Genomic DNA, 20,391 nt, shown 5'->3' with positions numbered 1-20,391 from the left:
TCCTGGCTGAGTGGAATGCAAAATAGTAAGCAGCATAAATCATGGAAAAGGTGCATTAGCTTTTAGTGATATGTGTAAGTGTTTCTTCCCCACTTAGATGGATCTGCATCCAGCTCTCAAAATAGGGGTGTAACCAAGATCAGCATTTGGGCCCTAGTGTCCTTTTTTTAAATGATTCTGTTGATATGCTGAGACACATTAGTACACCAGCTTCATTCTAGTCACATCTCTACAACCTCCATGGAAATCAGTGTGTTAATGAAGATTTTCAGTAGTTTGTAACATTATTTCTTGAGCTGCTGACCTTGATGCTAGACTTTCCTTGTGCATAGACTAAATACTATAATTACACATGTGTTTGTGGTGGGAAATGTGTATCCATGTGGTTCCTCATTTGCTTAATCTATTCCCCGGTAGAAGTGAGGATTTTTTGTGATTTACTGCTTGTAGTGTCTTCATTTCTAAGGGGTTTTTCCAGCTGTTTCAAATATAAACATGAAGAGTTGATGAGTGTTTTGGCAGCTGGCTGAAGTGAGGTCAGCAGCATCACACATCGGAAAGAGAGAGGCAGATAATCGTGAGATTTCCATAGAGAACAAGGGATGATTTGTTGTCTTCGTTCCTATACTTAAATAAATTTGTCTGCATTCTCTTTGTACAAATAACTCCTGTTAAGTAGGAACACATTAATTGCTAGGCTGGATCAGACACATGGTTCGTCTAGCCCAATATCCTGTCTCTGTTAGTGGCCAGCACCAGATTTTTCAGAGAAAGGTGGAAGAACCCCACAGTCGGTAGATATAGGCTAATATCCCCCTATGAAGGTCGCATCCTGATCCCTTAGTTTGAGACTGGCTGAAACTCTGTAGGCGCATGGGTTATATCCGTTCTAAAATTTTTCTTAGCATTAGCTGTAACAACTCTGGGAATTCTTGTTGTCCACATAAATGTCCAATCCCTCTTTGAACCCTACTAAATTCTTTACCTCAGTGGCATCCTGTGGCATTAAGTTCCATAATCATTACATGTGGTGCGAAAAAGTATTGCCTTTTATCATTTTGGAATTTGTTGTCTTTCCGTTTCATTAACTCCTGTTGTTCTTTTGTGTTGTGAAACAGTGAGAACTGAAGTTTCTGATCCGTCTTCTAGACTATTCTTTGTTTTATCACATCCCCTTTTATTTGGTCCTTTGTAAGGTAAACAATCTGTCTTTTCACTCTCCCTCATAAGAGTGTCTATCCGTGTCCTTGATCATTCTCGTGGCCGCTTCTGTGAACCCTCTAATTCTGCAGTACCCTTTGTGAGATGGGGTGACCAGTACTTCACACTGTAATCTAAATAAGGCCATATAATTTGAGATGGAATTGATTTATATAATTGTATTATAATATTTTCCTTATTCTCCATGCTACTAGTTGTGCATCCTGACCTCGCTTGCTTTTTTTTATCATCATAGGCTGAGGTCTTCATTGAGTTGTTCAGAGTGATATCAAAGTCTCTTTCCTGAGTTGATACAGTTAATTTAGAACCCTGTAAGGAGTAAAAGTATATAATCTTGTCCCTTTTAATGTGAATTAGTTCGCGTTTATCAACATCGGGCTTCATTTGCCATCAGAGTTGCCCATTTGCCTGAAGTTTCTGAAGTTTCTGACAGTCTTCTCTAGACTTGACACAGTTATCTAGGTTAGCCATCTGCAGATTTTTCTACCTCACAGCCAACCCCCATTTCCAGATCAGTAGAACCTCAGAGTTCAGTTTTTCATAACTCTGAACAAAATGTTATGGTGATTCTTCCAAAAGTTTACAACTGAACATTGACTTCATACAGCTTTGAAACTTTTCTGTGCTGATAAAAATACTGCTTTTAACCATCTTCATTTAAATGAAACAAGCACAGAAACAGTTTCCTTGCCTTGTCAAATGTTTATTTAAACATTCCCTTTATTTATTTTTTTGTAGTTTGTTTAACACAGTAATGTACTGTATTTGCTTTTTCCTCCTTTGTCTCTGCTGCTGTCTGATTGCCTACTTCGAGTTCCAAATGAAATGTGTGGTTGACCAGTCATTTCATAACTCTGGTGTTCGTAACTCTGGGTTCTGCTGTAATTAATGAATATATTAAAAAACACTGGAGAATGCAGAGGACTTGTATACATACAGAAATTACACAGGTTAAATGAAAGATGTGATGTTAAACTGATGCCACTTTGTGTTATGGGCACTTTTACCTTGGTTTCAAGTATATGCGCAAACTAAACAAGTGTAAGCTCTGACTAAACCAATGTAAGAGTGTCCACACACACAGCTGAACCAGTTTAACTAAATGAGTTTAATGGTATGCCTTTAGTTAAAGTTGTACAATTTCTGCATATAGGCTTGGCCTGAGTGTGAGCATACACGCATTACAGAGCAGAAGGGGAATCTTCTGGCTCTTTCTGAGATTGCCATGCTCTCTCTGAGAAATCTGAAATACCTGGCATTCTCCAGCTTTGCCCCTAAAGATGCAGGGAGCACAGGTGAGAAGGAGGGAGCCATGAAAGTTCCAATTCTTCTTCAAGTCGTGCCCCTATGGATGCTCCACTGTAGGTGTGCTCGCATCCCTGTGCGGCTGATTGGAGAATTTTCGTAGCGGTGTCCATTCGGCCCGCACATGTGTTGTTCCTTCCCTTGTGCTCTGCCACAAGGCTAACCAGCATTGCATGGGCAAACCCTCCTCCATTCCTTCTGAACTGTTCCTGGCTAGAGGCAGCGCTCTGGCTGTCCATTAACAGATTAACTTCTACAGGCTTGCTAATCGTTTTCCATACTTTAAGTACAGTACTTCTTAGAGTTTCCTTTACGTTCTTTTGGTCTTTTATTTATTTTTTTAATCTTAAAATTTTGTTTTTGTTCAACCTCTCCTCAATTCTTCCCCCCCGCATGTGAGGATGCCTCTGGACATATGCCCGGTTCATCACGCTTCAAGAAGTGTCTCAGCTGCAAAGAATCTATCCAAGTGACTGATGGACATTCTTTGTGTGTCCACCGTCTGGGAGAAAACCACATTCCCCAGAAGCATGGTTTATGCCAGCAGTTGAAACCTAAATCTAGAAAAGATAGAGAGCCGAGACTTAAGCTTCTTCTAATGGAAGCGGCCCTCCAACCACCCTCAGACCAGTGCCAAGACTTCACACATTGAGAATCCTCATCGCAACCCTCTACATCTAAGGGAGAGCCTTGGCCTTCTGTTTGGACAGGACAAAAGTTTTTAGAAAATCTCCTAGGCTCTTCCTCCCCACTGGGGATAGGTCTAAAGGCACAGCGATTTCAGCTCAAAGACTCTCCAAATGGGTCTCAAACTGTATCAAACTCTGTTATCGGATTTGTAATTTAGCGCCTCCATCCATAATCCTTATGCACTTTGCAACATAGAATCCCTCACCTCTCGCATTCTTCAAGGGTATCTCTATATCAGAAATCTGCAGAGCAGCTACCTGGGCATCTGCACATACCTTTTCAGAACACTATGCCATCCTGGGGGACTCCGCTGCAGACGCCAGACTGGGCACCCCAGTACTTTCCTCCATAACAGACTCGACTTGGAGGCCCCAGTCACTTGTAGAGGATGCTGCTCAGGAGTCACCGACAGTGGAGCACTCATAGGGACATACTTGAAGAAGAAGAGGAAGTTACTCCCCTGGTGCAGTACCAATGGTTCTTTGAGGTGTGTCCCCTTATGGGTGCTCCACAACCCACCCTCCTTTCCTCTGCTTTGGAGTTCTCATCATAAACTCTGTGGTAGAGAAGGAACTGAGGAGGGTTTACCTGCGTTAACACTGGTTAGCGTTGTGCAGAGCACAAGATAGGGACAGGACCCTGCTACCAAAATTCTCCGATCAGCAGCACAGGAACACAAACACACCTACAGTGGAACACCCATGGGGAGGGGACACCTTGAAGAACTATCGTTACTGCACAAGGTGAGTAACTACTACTTCTCCATACACAAGTTTGAGACAAGTGCTGTAAAAAATCCTCTCTGGGATGAAGATGTTGACATTGTTCACTGCCTGGGATGTCTGCAGTACAGTGCAGTGGCAGGTGCTGAGAGGGCTACAGGTACTTGGCAATCACATCAGCATCTTTCTTCTTCATAAGCATGAATCTCCTTCTTGCCCTATATTGATTTGTTGTTGTGTTTCTAGGCTAAGCTGTCATAAAAGCAGCCCTGGTTATTTCACACGGCCTCTGCAGTGTGGTGAGAATGTTTTCTTCTTTCAGTAATGTGTTAGGAGAGGATAATGCCGCCTCTGGCCCTGAAGAATCACTGGTTCCAGCTATTCTGGCTCCAGCAGAGGAGACTGCTGTTTTAAAGGTACACACCACCTGTTTGTGTGCAAGGCTCTTCATTTCACACTGAGACACTGACACTGTCATTTTAATACAAGAGGAATAGCTCTGTGCACATAATAAACTTTACAGCAGCGTACTTGTTATAGCCACACATTAACCAAGTCATGATTTCTGCTGTATGCAAATATCATATGACCCCATTTTAAACCCCACTCTGGGGTATGTCCCTTTGTGTTGTCTGTCCAACAAATGCTCCAGGATGGCAACCTAGAGCATAGGATTTTCTGAACTAGCGTGTGGATGAATCTGCTTTATCCCACAGTTTTGATGTCTCAGGAACAGATTCTAAGAATGAAATTCTGCCACTTGACTGCACGGGTGCAGTTCCCACTGAAGTCAATAGCAGGGGCAGGGTTTGATCCTGAAGTTTTTATTGTGTTGCTTAGATTTTGATTCTGATTCAAAGATAGTGTGTTCTCCATGGGGGCACCAGTGAGCACAAATATAGATGTTTTATGTGCATGTGACATGGTCAGCATCTCTGTGTCCATCTCCAGACAATTAAATGACAGTAATGTGGAACTCCTGTGATATTTCACTAGGCTAAAGGGTTCCGTGTATGATTCTGGATCCCCAAAAGAGAAGGCTTCTTAGCTGCTGCACCTCTAACCGATTTTATGCTGCTGATTCCAGTGCACAGCTATATCCACTTTTCCCAAGTTTAGATCTTCAATCCAGAGACTCCACTTAAACAATTGTATCATCCATATGTGTAGTGAATGATTTTACTCCTACAGAGCAATGTTGGTGTAAAATCTTCTAGCACAAAGCCTAGGCTGGGGAGATGAGAACAGAAGGGCTTGATAATAAAGATCTGATAATACTCGCTTTTGTTTAAAAGATTAACAAAGACCAGGCCTGGCAATGGAACAGTAAATTGATGAGGACACTCAGAAATCAAGAAACCACTAAAATACTCCATCTGCAGACTAATGGGGATTTAATTAATAACTGATTTATTTTACAGAGCAGTCCAGATGATCTTGATGTTTTGTTAACATCGCTGACGGAGAATCTAATTGACTTTACAGAAACCATTCCTCAGGTAACTATGTTTAAAAACCAGTTGCTTAAAGGGAGCCTCCTTCATGCATACAGATTTGATTTAACTATTGACTATTTATAAAAGGAAATGTAATCTATTTCTAGATGTCTGTCATTTGGTATCTGTCCATCGGATTTGTGTCTGATATGCAGTAATAGCATGGTTGCTGGTTTGATAATCCACATGTGCCTTAGATTACCACTCTGATTTGTTGGGGCACTATATGGGTGCTCACCACATTATGGCTCTGAACCAGAAGTGAGGTCACCTGAATTGGTTACAAGTATCATAGTTTAGTGTGGAGCAGTTTTCTGCCCTCCCCACGAATACCACACGGCTTATGGGTGCATTCTGGAAAAATCTGGACAGCTGCCCCAAGCACGTCAGCGGGGATAGGGAGTACTTGGAAGGCATGCACCCAAAGCAGCACTGATGACAGTATGCTCTGGAGTGTCTTTACTGCACAGAGAGCTGGGGAGGGGGGGGAGAGGACCTGACAAACCAGTTGCAGAAAAGGGGTCCGATACACACTGCAAAAAACTCCCAAAAAATGGTTACTGGAAGACAGCTATGTGCTAAAACCCAGTCAGCTGACCACTGTACTAATCAGTTATTAGCTATGTGATGTTCAGACACAAATCATGTTTAAAGTCAGTCACTGTTACAAGCAACTTGATTCAAAGCCATAGTGTTGGATGGGACCTTAGCAATGGTGCAGGCTGACAAGATATAAATAATGTGATAGTGCTGCTAGCAACAAATTAACTTTTGAGTCAAATTGTTTTGAGGAAATAATGTTTCTAAAGCATTTTGCATTTCATTGAAACTTTTCCATCATCTTTGTTTTCCTTTGGCAGGTGTCTTCCCAGCCCACAATTACACCCAGGTGGATCGTGCCAGTGAGTAGTTCAATCATTCTTATTTATTTATAATTCAGAGTGGAGATTTAATGGGATGTTCTCAAAAATAGTTTAGTTTTGTGTTACATTTTATTCAGGTAGCTATTTTTATGGGATTTTTAAAAAAAATCTGTGCCAGTGGATTTTTAGATGTAATCATTCCTCTTTGCTGTTCGAAAGCCATATACGACAGTATTGTGCCTGGATCCCAATAGCAATGAAACCGGCAAGAAACAGTTTCATTAGGGTGACAACTTGAATAACACATTTGAAACGTCTTCTGGCCATGACTAGTAATGCTCAGATGTGGGATTATTTCTGTTTAAGAAGATAAATTTCATATTCACAGTCTTCTGTTTGAGTTATTTTCTGTAAAGTTTCTTTAATGATTTCCATTTGGTTGACACCCCTTCCCATCCTCTAGGAGCATGTTAGTTTCCTCTGACATTGTGACTTCCAACCTACTGACAAATGTACTTGTCCCCTCTCAACAGTGCTTTTGACCCCAGTTTTCTGTTTCATTCTCCCTAATTCAGAGTGGGCAGATTTCCAATGGGCCTTTGGGGAATGATGTTGTTTTAGCTCTAAAGGCAGTGAAAGGCAGCGCTGAAGCATTGTCGCTTCCAGCTGGATCTCTATCATCACAGCAGTCAGCTGAAATCCTTGCAAGGTAAGGGCTCTTTCCCAGCTATCTGATGCACTGGGTGACGGTTGGGAAGAATGGTGTCCTGCCCAAATTCCAGCCTGAGTGGTTACATTCTGTCCATTCCTGCAGTTGAGTGTAGTATGCTTCGCTTCCTTGCCTAAGCTTCCGTGTACTGTGGGGGTACAGTGGTTTCATTTGCAGTGTTTAAGTAATTGTACAGTTTGTATATCAGTAGATAGAGCAAGTGATGAAAAGCACTGTATAAAAAACACAGCTTTTTTATTAAAAAAAAAAAGATGTTAACAGACAATGAAAAGGAAGTACAATGAACAATACAAATGCAGCTGTAGAGTTCAGAGGTAAATCTGTCCCCATAAAGTCTGCCAATAACAAAGCAATTTAGTCAGCTGTGTATGAAAAAGAAAAGGAAACAAGTGAATTTCTGGAAATCTCTTCCACACCCCACTGGAGCAATATAAAACAATATCCAGCAGGTTTAAAAACTTAAGACATCGAGAAACAGGCACATCATCATTTACAAGTACAACCTTTGAAACTGATCCCACATTGAAAAAGAGATGAAATACCAAATAAGCATAAGAACAGCCATACTGGGTCAGACCAAAGATCCATCTAGCTCAGTATCCTGTCTTCTGACAGTGGCCAATGCAAGGTGCCCCAGAGGGAATGAACAGAACAGATCATCATCAAGTGATCCATCCCATCGCCCATTCCCAGCTTCTGGCAAACAGAGGCTAGGGACACCATCCCTGCCTGTCCTGACAAATAGCCATGCATGGACCTATCCTCCATGAATTATCTAGTTCTTTTTTGAACCCTGTTAGTCTTGGCCTTCACAATATCCTCTAGCAAGGAGTTCCACAGGTTGAGTGTATGTTGTATAAAAAAATACTTCCTTTTGTTTGTTTTAAACTTGCCTATTAGTTTCATTTGGTACCCCTAGTTCTTCTGTTTATGGGAAGAGTAAACACTTCCTTATTTACTTTCTCAACACCAGTCATGATTTTATAGATATCTATCATATTGTCCCTTAGTCGTCTCTTTTCCAAGCTAAAGAGTCCCAGTCTTATTAATGTCTCCTCATACAGCAGCCGTTCCATACCCCTAATCATTTTTTGTTGCCCTTTTCTGAACCTTTTCCAAGTCTAATATATCTTTTTTGAGATGGAGCAACTGCATCTGCACCAGTATTCAAGGTGTGGGCATACCACAGATTTATATGGTGGCAATATGATATTTTCTGTCTTACTATCTATCTCTTTCTTAATGATTCCCAACATTGTTTGCTTTTTTGACTGCCGCTGCACATTGAGTGGATGTTTTCCGAGAACTATCCACAGTGACTCCAAGATCTCTTTCTTGAGTGGTAACAGCTAATTTAGACCCCATCGTATATGTATAGTTGGGATTATGTTTTCCCATAACTGCTTACTTTGCTTAAGAGCCTTGGTGAGGAACCTTGTCAAAGGTTTTCTGAAAATCTAAATACACTATATCCACTGGATTCCCCCTTGTCCACATGCTTATTGACCCCCTCAAAGAATTCTAGTAGATTGGTGAGGTATGATTTCCCTTTACAAAAACCATTTTGACAATTCCCCAACAAATTATGTTCATCTATGTGTCTGACAATTTTGTTCTTTACTGTTGTTTCAACCAGTTTGCCTGGTACTGGAGTCAGGCTTACTGGCCTGTAATTGCTGGGGTCACCTCTGGAGCCCTTTTTAAAAATTGGCATTATATTATCTATCCTCCAGTAATTTGGAACAGAAGCTGATTTAAATGATAGGTTACAGACTACAGTTAATAGTCCTGCGATTTCACTTTTGAGTTCCTTCAGAACTCTTGGGTGAATACCATCTCGTCCTGGCGACTTACTACTGTTTAGTTTATCAGTTTGTTCCAAAACCTCCTCTAATGACACCTCAATCTCCTCAGATTTGTCAGCTAAAAAGAATGGCTCAAGTTTGGGAATCTCACTCACATCCTCAACTGTGAAGATCGATGCAAATAATTCATTTAGTTTCTCCACTATTGTCCTTTAGCACCTCGATTATCCATTGGCCCCCCCTGGTTCTTTAGCAGGCTTCCTGCTTCTGATATACTTTAAAAAAAAAATTGCTATTACTTTTTGAGTCTTTGGCTAGCTGTTCTTCAAATTTTCTTTTGGCTTTCCTAATTATATTTTTACACTTCATTTGCCGAGTTTATGCTCCTTTCTATTTTCCTCACTAAGATTTAACTTCCACTTTTTAAATGATGCCTTTTTGCCTCTCACTGCTTCTTTTACTTCGTTGTTAGCCACGGTGGCTCTTTTTTGGTTCTCTTCCTATGTTTTTTAAATTTGGGGTAGACATTTAAGTTGAGCCTCTGCTATGGTGTCTTTAAACAGTTTCCATGCAGCTTTCTGGGATTTCACTTTTGGCACTGTAACTTTTAACTTCTGTGTAACTATCCTCATTTTTGTATAGTTCCCCTTTCTGAAATTAAATGCTACAGTGTTGGGCCACTGTGGTGTTTTCCCCGCCACTGGGATGTTAAATTTAATTATATTATGGTCACTATTACCAAGACGTCCAGCTATATTCACCTCTTGGACCTGATCCTGTGCTCCACTTAGGACTAAATCAAGAATTGCCTCTCCTCTTGTAGGTTCCAGGACTAGTACTCCAAGAAGCAGTCATTTAAGATGTCAAGAAACTTTCTCTCTGCATCCCATCCTGAGGTGACATGTACCCAGTCAATATGGGGATAGTTGGAAATCCCCCATTATTATTGAAGGTTTTTTTTAATAGCCTCTCTAATCTCCCTGAGCATTTCACAGTCATTATCACCATCCTGGTCAGGTGGTCGGTAATATAGCCCTACTGCTAGATTTTTATTATTTGAGCATTGAATTACTATCCATAGAGATTCTATGATACAGTTTGGTTCATTTCAGATTTAAAAGCATGTTGTAAATGATGACAAATATAAATCTCATAATTAGATATTTGGTCAGAACTGTTGCCAGAAATTCTTCAACTGAGTTTATACAATCTCCAGCCCTTGCCTTCATTTTTTTCCCCAATTCACTTTGCAAGCCAATAAAATGTGCTGAGTATCATCAAAGTTGTAAAAGCCCCACGCTTTTGATCTTTAAAAAAAATAATTTCTATTTCGGCATACCACTCCTGATAATGTCGACCCACCCACTCTTGAAACTGTTTTGTAATGAAGTGAACATTTTCCTCTGATCAGAAGTAACTCTGATTATAGCAGGAAATGTGTTTATTTTTTTAAGCCAAAGAATACTCCTTTGACTCCAAATTAACAATATAACATGTTTTTTTTCCCTCTATGGAGGAAAAGGACAGAATTAACGAACAAAAAAGTTTGCTTAGAGCACTGATCAGAGACCCCTTCAACATGAAAGGACCTAACAGATTCAGTGTTGGACATATCATGTCCAATTTAAAGGAAGAAATAATCTGGGCCCCAATTCTGTCAGCTGTTCTGGGCGGATGTACCCCTGCACCCATACACAGACAGGTGCAGCTTCTGTGTTATGTACGTTTGTTATGAGATTTACAGACCTCTCTCCCTTGCGATGCAGGTTCACATGAACCTGTGTATGGAATCCTACGAGTGATGTAGATTAATTAGTTTCAGAATGTAACAAGATTTCCTCTTTACATGATTTTGAATCTACATCTGTCTCTCTCTTTGATCTCCACATTAACAGTTTGTGGCATTTTAAGAATCAGACTTTATCTCTAAGCACTTTGAGATCTATAGATGTAAAACTCAATACAAGGACTAAGTATTGTGTATTATTATTGAAATAAGCTAATTGCTTGAGGGGTCTTTGAGGTTTTAACAGCACTCATAGGAACATCCAAATCAGAAATGCTTGCATTCACTAACAGAATGCTATTACACATTCATTGGCTCAGGAATGGGGTGGGAGAGGGGTTGATGCAGAGAAATAACCACATCTGTACCTGAGTTATGGGTTCATGATGAGAGTTAAGTGTCCAAGCAAACTTAGCATTACTTCATTCTTCTGACACCTTTAGGTGATGTAATAGCTATAATTATTATTGCCCAAAATATAAAAATCAGGCAACTACTAACAGACCCCAAAAGAGGAACTGTACATAAAATGTCTGTCAAGCACAGATGGCAGTTATTACAGGGAGCAGTACTGTTACAGATACCCAGCAGAAAATCCTTCCCTCTATCTCTCAGGCCATTCATTTATAAAGGTTTCTATTCACACTCCCGAAATGGAAACATCACTGTAGGCAAAAATCCTGGGGAGAAAGAAAACCTCATAACTGGCCTCAACACGTGGGTCAGATTTCAGTTTCTGAGAGCAAGGATTTCAGTATTGCTATGCAAACAAGGCCACCAAACCTCCAACACCAAAAACAATGAGTATGTTTCTCTCCTTGACATGGTTAACTCCTCTGATGCCAGGGAGGGTGCTACTAGCTGGAAGGCAGACAACAGGAGCCATTGGTAGGTGACACTTCTCCCCCATGGATCACATGCCAGTTGGGTACCTGGAGTAGCAGGGCTTTCTGTGACTTTCAGCATGGCAGTCCCACTGTGAATTTCAGCTCAGTGGGTTTTTCTTCTGTTTTGTACTTTTACTACCAATAAAGATTCTGCAACCAGGTCTCAGCTGGCAGTGTTGTTGCTGACGCACAAGGCAAAATCCATTCCAACTTGTCCTTCTGCAGCTGGTCCCTTTTAGAGAAAATAGGAAGGTATGTTCCTTCTCTCAGTTATAACACAAAGGGAACACAACCACTGAAAACAGCCAACACAAATCTGGATCTTAGAGGTTTGCTGCATTACCACAGAAGCTGCTAACATTCATTGTTCACTTCTCCTTGAAAGAGAACTATGTCCGACATTGCCTGCTCTCAGAAATAACACAATCCCTAATGGGCAGGTATCTACACCCCAAACATAGGCCCTTATTGAAGTTTGTTGGAATCTCAGAGGAGAAGTTATGGAGACTGAACTGCTGAACTTACCCTCCAGTCAGTGCCAGCTTTCCATAGGGTTGTTGGAGCACAGCTAAACTCATGGTCTTTGCCCCAGTAGTAGCGTTTTGCACTTCTCCCAGCATCTGGTTCTATTGAAGAGCATATTTACAGAGTCTTTGCTTTGCTTTCCTCTCTTTAGCCCCGTCACGGAGGAGCCTGCGATAAAACCGAAATGTTTACTCACCACTGAACTCTGAGAGGAGGGAGCTTCAGTGCTTCCAATCTGCTGAAAACTCAAACCTTCTAGCATCTTCAAGGAGCCCTTTGGAAGGACCTACCTGGGATTAAGCTCTTGCTGAATGTGGCCACAAACGACCAGCTGCTTTGCTGAGAATCTGGAGGGAAATTTTCATCTTTGTTGCAGTTCAGCTAGAACTATAATATAAACTAGGATGTAAAGCTCCAAGGATGCATGAGAGATGAAGCACACGCTGGAACTAGTTCTGGGCATGAATAACTAAATCTAGGAGAGTTTCATCCCTATTTGACTTAGTCTCTTTACCTTTACTGCTTCATAGATGGAAAGTGTTCGCTCTGATATCAGCCCACTCACTTTGTGAAAAGTTGTGGGCCAGAGCTTCATAACTTGACACTGGGAGAAATTAGAAGAACTTCTAGGCCAGCAGCTGGTTATGAATATAAATGATGACTAATAGCGATTAATGGTAATTTTATACAATCAAGGCCATTCTTTTCTGTGTGAATGTCCCTTCTCTGTTTTCCTTTGTACCAACATGGACAAGCCTTCTTGGCCTTAACCCTCTTTGTAGTCTTTTGCACCTTCTCTTTACAGCACAGGGAAAGAAATGAAAATCCAGCCCATGGGTGCCCATTTACCCCAGTAACTGGATTTAAGCTGCTCTTCATAAGCAGAGAAAGGAAGAATTCTTCTGCCAAACATCTTAGCATTCCTAGAGAAAGGTAGAGAGGTCTCACATTTTGTCCCAGACATCTTCATTTCCTAGACGACTTAACAAACATGTTTAGATGTGTTTTAAGCCATAGAGATGCATCCTAGTTTGGATGTGAAAGCAAGACCTAAGGATGAAGGGCGTGAACACAGGGACTTGCCAAAGGCTAGTCTCGGTTGTTATTTTTTTTAGGGCTAGGAGGGACTTTTCACTGTTGATCTTGGTTCTGTGGGTGTTTCCAGCTTCTGTTGTTTAAGAACACAAGACTAGCTGGTTAATGGCACAAGTGTACAAACAGAACAGTTAATATCCCACATGCATTCAGTTCCAAACTTCAATATCAGGTGGGACTGAGAGTGGAAAGAGGTCAGCTGGGGACAGAAAGAGGATCAAGGATCAAGGGTCAAATGTCTCCTAATGGCAATTCACCCATTTGGGTAGGTGGAAGGTAGGAGCATTTGTGCAAGAGTGGTGATCAGACTACACACTGCAGAGTGCTGACCTTCCTGTACTAATGGCAAACATGTTCGCTACCACGTACTAAGGAGGATTGGATACAGACAGTAGGCCAGCTTGAAGAGACCATTAGGGCTGCAGGCAATAGGGTCCCCAGCAGAAACCACACCGATGAGCCTTTAGATACGATGGTGGTGAGTGCTATTGAAAACTTTAACAAAAGGTCAAAGGAAGGAGAAAAATGGAAGCCCAGTTGGACAATAATTTGATGTCCTTTATCATGACTGTGTCCTAACAGAAATGCCTGGTCGAAATAGCAAGGGAGGTAGTTTCTGTGTTTGTGACTGGGGCCAGAAACTGGTCTCTGCATAGTGCTGTATTTTATAAATATTTACATGCAGTTAGTTCATGTTGGCAGAAACACTTTTAAAGAACATTCTTAAACTTTTGCCCATTTTCACTCCTGCTCGCTTAAAATCTGCACATTTCTAAATGTGGAAAATAAAAACTGGACTGAACCACTGTGGTGATGAGAGAGAATGGGTTAGTTTTGGGCTGTTTTTTTCCTCAGCATAACAGAGTTTGCTGCTGCTGAATGTGGCTGGGTCTGTCAGGGGCAAGATGCTTATTGAGAGTGATGTTAAGGAAGGAATGGCTTATCGTACATAGCCAACTGTCACTCTTCAGTCCCTTCTCCCCCCACACCAGCCCCCCCCAAAATAAAATAAACAAAGCCTTACATAGGGAAGAATAGAAAACATAAGTAGCAGTGGGGCTTGGTAGACTGGCCCGTGACTGTGTGTGGATAGTGGTTCCCAGGCACTGCTACAGGAACCAGTGGTAGGGATTTGTGACTGGTACCACAGGTTCTCCCACACTCTCTATGCACTGTGAGAGAAACTGAGCAGCCCAAGTCCTCACTGACTCCAGCACTTCTCATCCTCAAAGTGAACTTCTGTTATAGGCCAGATGTGGTGGTTCTGCTCACTCCCCATTCAGCTGTATCCACTGTAGTAGAGGTCTGGATTGTTTACTCGTCACGTCCAAGCTTTGTTGCAGGTTAGGATGGATATGGCGTCCTGGCTCATACCTTAGTCTGGGTTAGTACGTTTGCCCAAAAAGGTTGCTTCAGGAATGGGAAGCTATAGGTGCAGGAACAAAGCCATTACTATGATGGAGAAACTTGGCACTTCCTGTTAACCTGTTTGCTCAGCAGCATCACCTGCCAGAGAGATTTGTTGGTTTTGTCAACAGACCGAAGACAGTAGAATTTTAATTTAAAACAAGTTTGTTAGTCGATACAGCAGGTTGAGGTGAACCGTGCACTGGCCACAGGAGCCTCTTAACAAAATAAAATAATTAAGCATAGTATGTGCAGTCCCTCCCCAGTCCTCTTCTCAGTGATCATCTGTGTCCAATAAATTATGCATGGTGATGAAAATATTGTGCCCCTAAAATCTAAATAGTTAATGCTGAATTAATTAGTGTGATCTTTTTAATCCCTTAGAACTATGGCCAGGATTTTTCCAAAGTAACTAGTGATTTTAGATGTCTGGATCTTTGGTGCCCAGCTTCAGATATTTGGGATGAAACCTTGGCCCCATTGACGTCAATGGCAAACTCTTAATGACTTAAAGGGGGGCAAGGAGTTTACCACTAATTTGCAGAGGGTGAGTGCGTCCCACTGTCTGAAAATTAGGGCCTTTTAAATATCCAGTTGGGCACCCACAATTGTCAGTCACTCTGGAAAATTGTAACCTGTAAATCCTATTCTGTTCCAATGATGATCTGACGCTTATAATTTTGTTTTACTAAAATGTTACTTACAAAATGGCAGATGTAAGTGCAGTAGCCTGATTGGCTGCTGAATCCATATTGTATATTACAGAGGACCCATATTTACCAATACAAAGAAAAATACAGGAACCGTGACACCTATAGAGTATCAATTACTGCCTTTCGTCCACTCGGAAGGGGGCATTTCTTATCATTTCCTGTTATTTACTGACTGTGTAGAAGGCCCAGCTGACCTGTAAAATGTTGCCCACTGGCATTTAGTTATTTTAATTTGAGTGCTTCATCTATAAAATTCTGTCATCCAGGTTTTGAATTTGTTGTTGGGACATTTGATGACATTGAACAGTTACAAAATACAGCAAAACAGCCCTTTTAAAATTTGAAAAGAGTGAGAAATAGGCAATTTGTACCACCCAATATGTGGCATTCAAAGAGGGGAAAAACTCAGCTCCCAGAACAAAGGAGTTAATCTCCATTTGAATTACGAAACTATCACCCTACTTTACTGATGCTTATTCCAGTTTATAGTAATTTAATGTTGCATTTTGCCTCTTCCTCTTTTACTGTGTTGGTGTTTAGTTTCTAGATATCAAACAGGGATTAGTAAAATACTTTCTTATGTCTGGAATTAAAATGTGACTATTGTAAACACATTGCAGAAGGGTGGCTGGACCACGTGACCACCTTGGTTATGGAAATGTAAATAGAAACTAATTTACCTTATTAATCTCATGGAAGTGATGGCTCTTAAAGCTCCAGCATCGATCTCATCCGATGAGCCTAACAGCAGCAGGCTGGAGAGTCTAAACTCCGTGAGTAATAATTTCCATTGAAATGTTTATGTAATAAATTCCATAGCTACTTACATCATATGTTCACTTATGCCATATACATGGGGCATCAGAATTAGCGTGCAGGATCTTGGAGACCAAAACCACAGGCCTCTTTACCACTTTAACTAAAGGAATATGGCTCTGCTAATAAGACAGGCAGTTTAAAGCAGTACTTATACATTAGCCAGTTGAAGTACATACGTAAATAAGAATTTCTTCAAATCTGAGCATTAGCCTGGGTAGCACAGTAGGACTTTAGTTTGGACTGTTTTCTGAACAAATAACTCTGGGAAGGAAAAACTTGCTGCTCTAGGAAAGAAACTCTGGATAATAGCTCAGTTCAAATTTGGATTTCTTTCCACAAACCTCTTCTTTTCAGTCTTGTTTTGTTTCCCAATCTCTCCCCTGCCCCACACCTCACTTTTTGTCTTCAGCACATTCCTGCCTCTTGCAGGAGATGCTGTACTACGCAATCATCCTTCCCCTTCACAAGCAGCATGGGGCTATGTTGTCAAGTACTAAACATGCGCTGCTAGAAAGCACACCTCCTATATTAGGGCATTCATCTAGCAGCTGTGTCTCTTGACCAACTATCAGCCCAGCACCTTGTCATGTGAGATGTCTTATCAGAACTTCTTGGATTAGCAGCAAACTCTGTTAGCCCTACACTCTGTCACATCCAAGACTTTTCACAAATAGCTGGACAACAGTACATTTTTATTTAAAAAATCCTTGTCTTTAATGGCCTTTTAATGATACAAATGTAACCCAGTTTAACACAGAGTAGCAGAGAGCATGGGTTGCACAAGAAGACTCATCAGAGGCATGTTTAAAAATTCCTATAACAGAACAGCCAGTTGAAAATGGGAAAAGCTGGGAGATACATTATGGTCTGCTAAGCTCTGGGAGTTTTTTCTGGCCCAGAGCAGTCCTCATTTTACCTGAATCTTTCATAGGACTTTAGAAATAGTGCAGGTCCCCTACTCCAATGCATTAAAATTAAATGACTTTTATAAGCACACTAGGTTTTTATGATTAGAGAGCGAAATCCAGGCAGTTTGAAGAGTCTGCATTTGAGACCTGTGATCTGGAGCACTTGGTATTAGCATTTGACACTGGGCATCAGGATGCTCCCCTTCAGCTCAAGTGCTGAAGCCCCATGGAACTGTTCGCGGTAGGGAGCGGGTATTGCACAATGCGGGAGGAAGACAGGAGTCTAATGTGATGTTCCCAGCCATTTTACTTTCTGGCTGAGCACTTCACTTCTCTGGTTTCCTCCCACACACACAACTAATTACACTTAACTGGACAAACTTATTTCAAAGTATGTAAGAATATTTTTTAGCGAGGCAGTTTTGTTAAACATCACACTAGCTACTGTATTTTTACGTTTTATATGTAAAGCTTGACAGTAGCTCAGCGTATAATTTATTTGTTTGGTTTTTATAAAGTTCACCCTCCTGCTTCACGACTACAGCCAATGTATCAACTGTATGAGAGGCATTGCACTGAGCTTCGTGTTGAGTCTGTACATGGGAACAAGAACTGTGATTTGTAGTCCACTCAGAATCAATTATGAATTGTTTTTATTGTAGTTTTCTCTTAAATATACCACATCTGTGCAAAACGGTCTCCCAGCGTCATCTTTCCTTCCAGCGTCACTTCCACAAAATTGTACGGCAGCTAACGTGACTTTAGCAGGGCAGGCTAGCCAAGAGTCAGTGTAGGAAATTAACTATCGGAGGTCAAAAGACTCCCCCAGTGAAACCAAAGCAAAAGAGCTTTTTGCAGGTAAACGATGTGACCGGTAAACACACTATCTGTGTTATAGTTCGTGTGTCATCTATAATAAAGCTTTAGCCCCAGCCAATACAAGCCACATGTTTCTCCCCAAAAGTTAAGGTTTGCTGGCAGCCTCTTGCTTGAAATAGTGTTGCTGGAGAGACTCTGTTCATGGAAAGACTTTTAACCCATACTCGGCTAAATAGGTTAAGACTCTGACCCCTATCACAGACTTGTCTGTGACCGTTTGTGACTAAAATGCAATGTAAGTAAGATATATTAAAACATGTAGATAACTCAGAGTATTAAGTGCCAGATTTTTTAATGGGGGCTATTGGCAGAACACTTGTGGAAAACTGGCTATTTATGTGTGTAAATGGGAGCTTGAACACGTTTGAAACCTCTGTCACAGGATGCACTCACCGCTGGTGGTGCTTCCTCCAGATCGCACTGGAGATTAACTCAGGTGTTGTGCCCTCCTCAGGCAGTGTCCCTCCTGGCATCCTCTAGCCCTGCGGACCCTCCTCTTCGTGACTCATCCCTCCAGCCAGGTCACTGTGTGGTTTCCATTTCCGGGGGGAGGGAGGGTGTTACCCAAAGTCTTTCCACAGTGTATCAGGCAGTCCATTGTCTTCTGCCTGTCAATGCCACATGCCCAGTGGCTGGTAGGGGAACCTGGGCTTGCCTCTGTTCCAGGTTCCAGCTCAGGGGCCCTTCCGTCAGCAGCCATGCTTTGCTGCAGGGCCATGCTTTGCTGCTTTCCCCCTGAGCCTCTCCTACCTTTCTGGGTTCGCCAGCCTCCCTGCTCCCTCTTCCCAGGGAGTGACTGCAGCCTACCTCCCTGCTGCCCCTTTCTATTGCTAGCTCCTGGGCTTTATACAAGCCCCTCCTGTTTCTGTCCTACTGAGTCTGCTCCCAAACAATTCTCAGCTCCCTGGCTGCTCCTCCAGGTGCAGCCTGTGGAATTAATTAGCCCACTTGGCCATCTTAACCCCTTCCAGTCTTGTGTGGGTTAGACACCCCATTACAGTCCCTAAACGTATAGCTTAGTTGGCGGTTTATAATGTATCTATTTTTATAGCCCAAGTAAAGAATTGGAGACATCCAAAAAAAAAAAAAAAAGGGAGGGGTTGAGACTTGGGGAGCTGAAAGACCTGTTTGTAGAAACAAACATAGGCCAATTATTGCTAATTAAATTCAGGAAAGTGTCAAAATAAATGGGATGATTTTTTACTCGTGCTCTCTCCCCCTTTCACAGCTATATCCATTTAAGAACATGACTCCCAAGAAGGCGCTCCTGCTTACCCCTTACTGGAAAAATGTGAGAGCTGAGCAGGTCAAAATTGTCCTTTAGCCATGTAATGAAAGGGAAGAGTGAGTTAAATCAGAAGGAAGTGAAGAGCTCTAGCAAAGGCTGCAAAGTTTCCACGTCCTCTAACTCAACTATATTTTTCAAACCTGCTTCTAAAGTTTATAACAAAATCATGAAACAGGTTGACTTAACATTCTTTTATTGAATTAGAAAAAGTAAATTTACTTTTGCCTCATCATTCACAATAAAACATCCATTTTGCAGCTAACTGCCCTGCCCTCGATATTGATAAACACAGTTTCTTCTATCAGAGGGGTAGCCGTGTTAGTCTGGATCTGTAAAAGCGGCAAAGAATCCTGTAGCACCTTATAGACTAACAGACGTATTGGAGCATGAGCTTCCGTGGGTGAACATCCACTTCGTCGGATGCATCTTTGCCGCTTTTACAGTTTCTTCTGTTGCTCAGGAGTAGCCAATGGTAAACAAAGAATCAGAATATTCTGACCTAATGTAGATTTACTGTGTCTTAAAAAAAAGTTATTAAATCAATAAGATCAGATTTGTTCTTGTATCTTAATTCTATAAATATACTAGACTTTAAAATAGTCTAGTCTCACTTTTCAAGCTGTAACAATACATTTGCAGTTCCAGAACAGGTTAATACAAATAGCCTGGTTATACCCTTTCACTTTATGAAGTGAATGTACTGCTTATGAAATGTTTCAAGCATTGGAAAATAGTATGTTTAGGCAGTGAAGAGGTACAGGACAGATGGCAGCAGTGCAAGCTTCTGCCATGCTGGCCTGCTCCCTGTGCTTAAGTGAGCAGCCCTAGTAGAGGAATGAGTCCCTTCACCCAACTTGCCAACAAAGATGCTAATGGTGGTGATAGCTACTAACTGGAGCTAATCCACTGATTATTTCACACAGACCACTGCAGTGCCACCAGATGGTAATGACTTTTGGTGATTACTAACTTGGGCCAGGGTTAAACTAATAACAATTCCTGAATCCTTGCCAAGGCATATATAGATAGGGTGAGCAGCTGTAACGAGGTTATGGAGCATTTTGTTCAAGTTGGCTAACTTTTCCCCTCCTTTTAGAAATAAACATTTTCATTAAAAATCTTACTAGGTACCAAGCAAGGGGAAGGGTGATGCTATTCAGGGTTTCTGGAAAACATTACCGCAGCCATTAACTACAGTAACTGTTACTAAAGCACTGAAATGGAAGCTGCTCCAGTTGATAGTAATGCAGTG

The 20,391-nt window shown here is 41.5% G+C and overlaps 1 protein-coding gene across 5 annotated transcripts in view; it reads left to right on the top strand.

The window, feature by feature from the left end:
- The window catches only part of EPB41L5 (erythrocyte membrane protein band 4.1 like 5), an 89,149-nt gene extending 71,483 nt beyond the window's left edge, over positions 1-17,666 (top strand). For 4 of the 5 annotated variants that reach the window (XM_030580883.1, XM_030580886.1, XM_030580882.1 and 1 more), the window contains 5 exons: positions 4,261-4,354; positions 5,360-5,437; positions 6,295-6,336; positions 6,873-7,006; positions 12,182-17,666. In XM_030580883.1, the coding sequence (XP_030436743.1) occupies positions 4,261-4,354; positions 5,360-5,437; positions 6,295-6,336; positions 6,873-7,006; positions 12,182-12,239 (406 nt within the window). In that variant the 3' untranslated portion in view covers positions 12,240-17,666. Of the gene's footprint in view, positions 1-4,260; positions 4,355-5,359; positions 5,438-6,294; positions 6,337-6,872; positions 7,007-9,655; positions 9,692-12,181 lie in introns of those variants that run through there. The other variant, XM_030580885.1, reaches the window with a different exon arrangement.
- Positions 17,667-20,391: the final 2,725 nt, after the last annotated feature.

The sequence above is a fragment of the Gopherus evgoodei genome, chromosome 11 (genome assembly GCF_007399415.2).
Source record: "Gopherus evgoodei ecotype Sinaloan lineage chromosome 11, rGopEvg1_v1.p, whole genome shotgun sequence".
In the NCBI taxonomy this organism is placed as follows: domain Eukaryota; kingdom Metazoa; phylum Chordata; order Testudines; family Testudinidae; genus Gopherus; species Gopherus evgoodei.
This window is presented reverse-complemented; position numbering and strand designations above follow the sequence as displayed.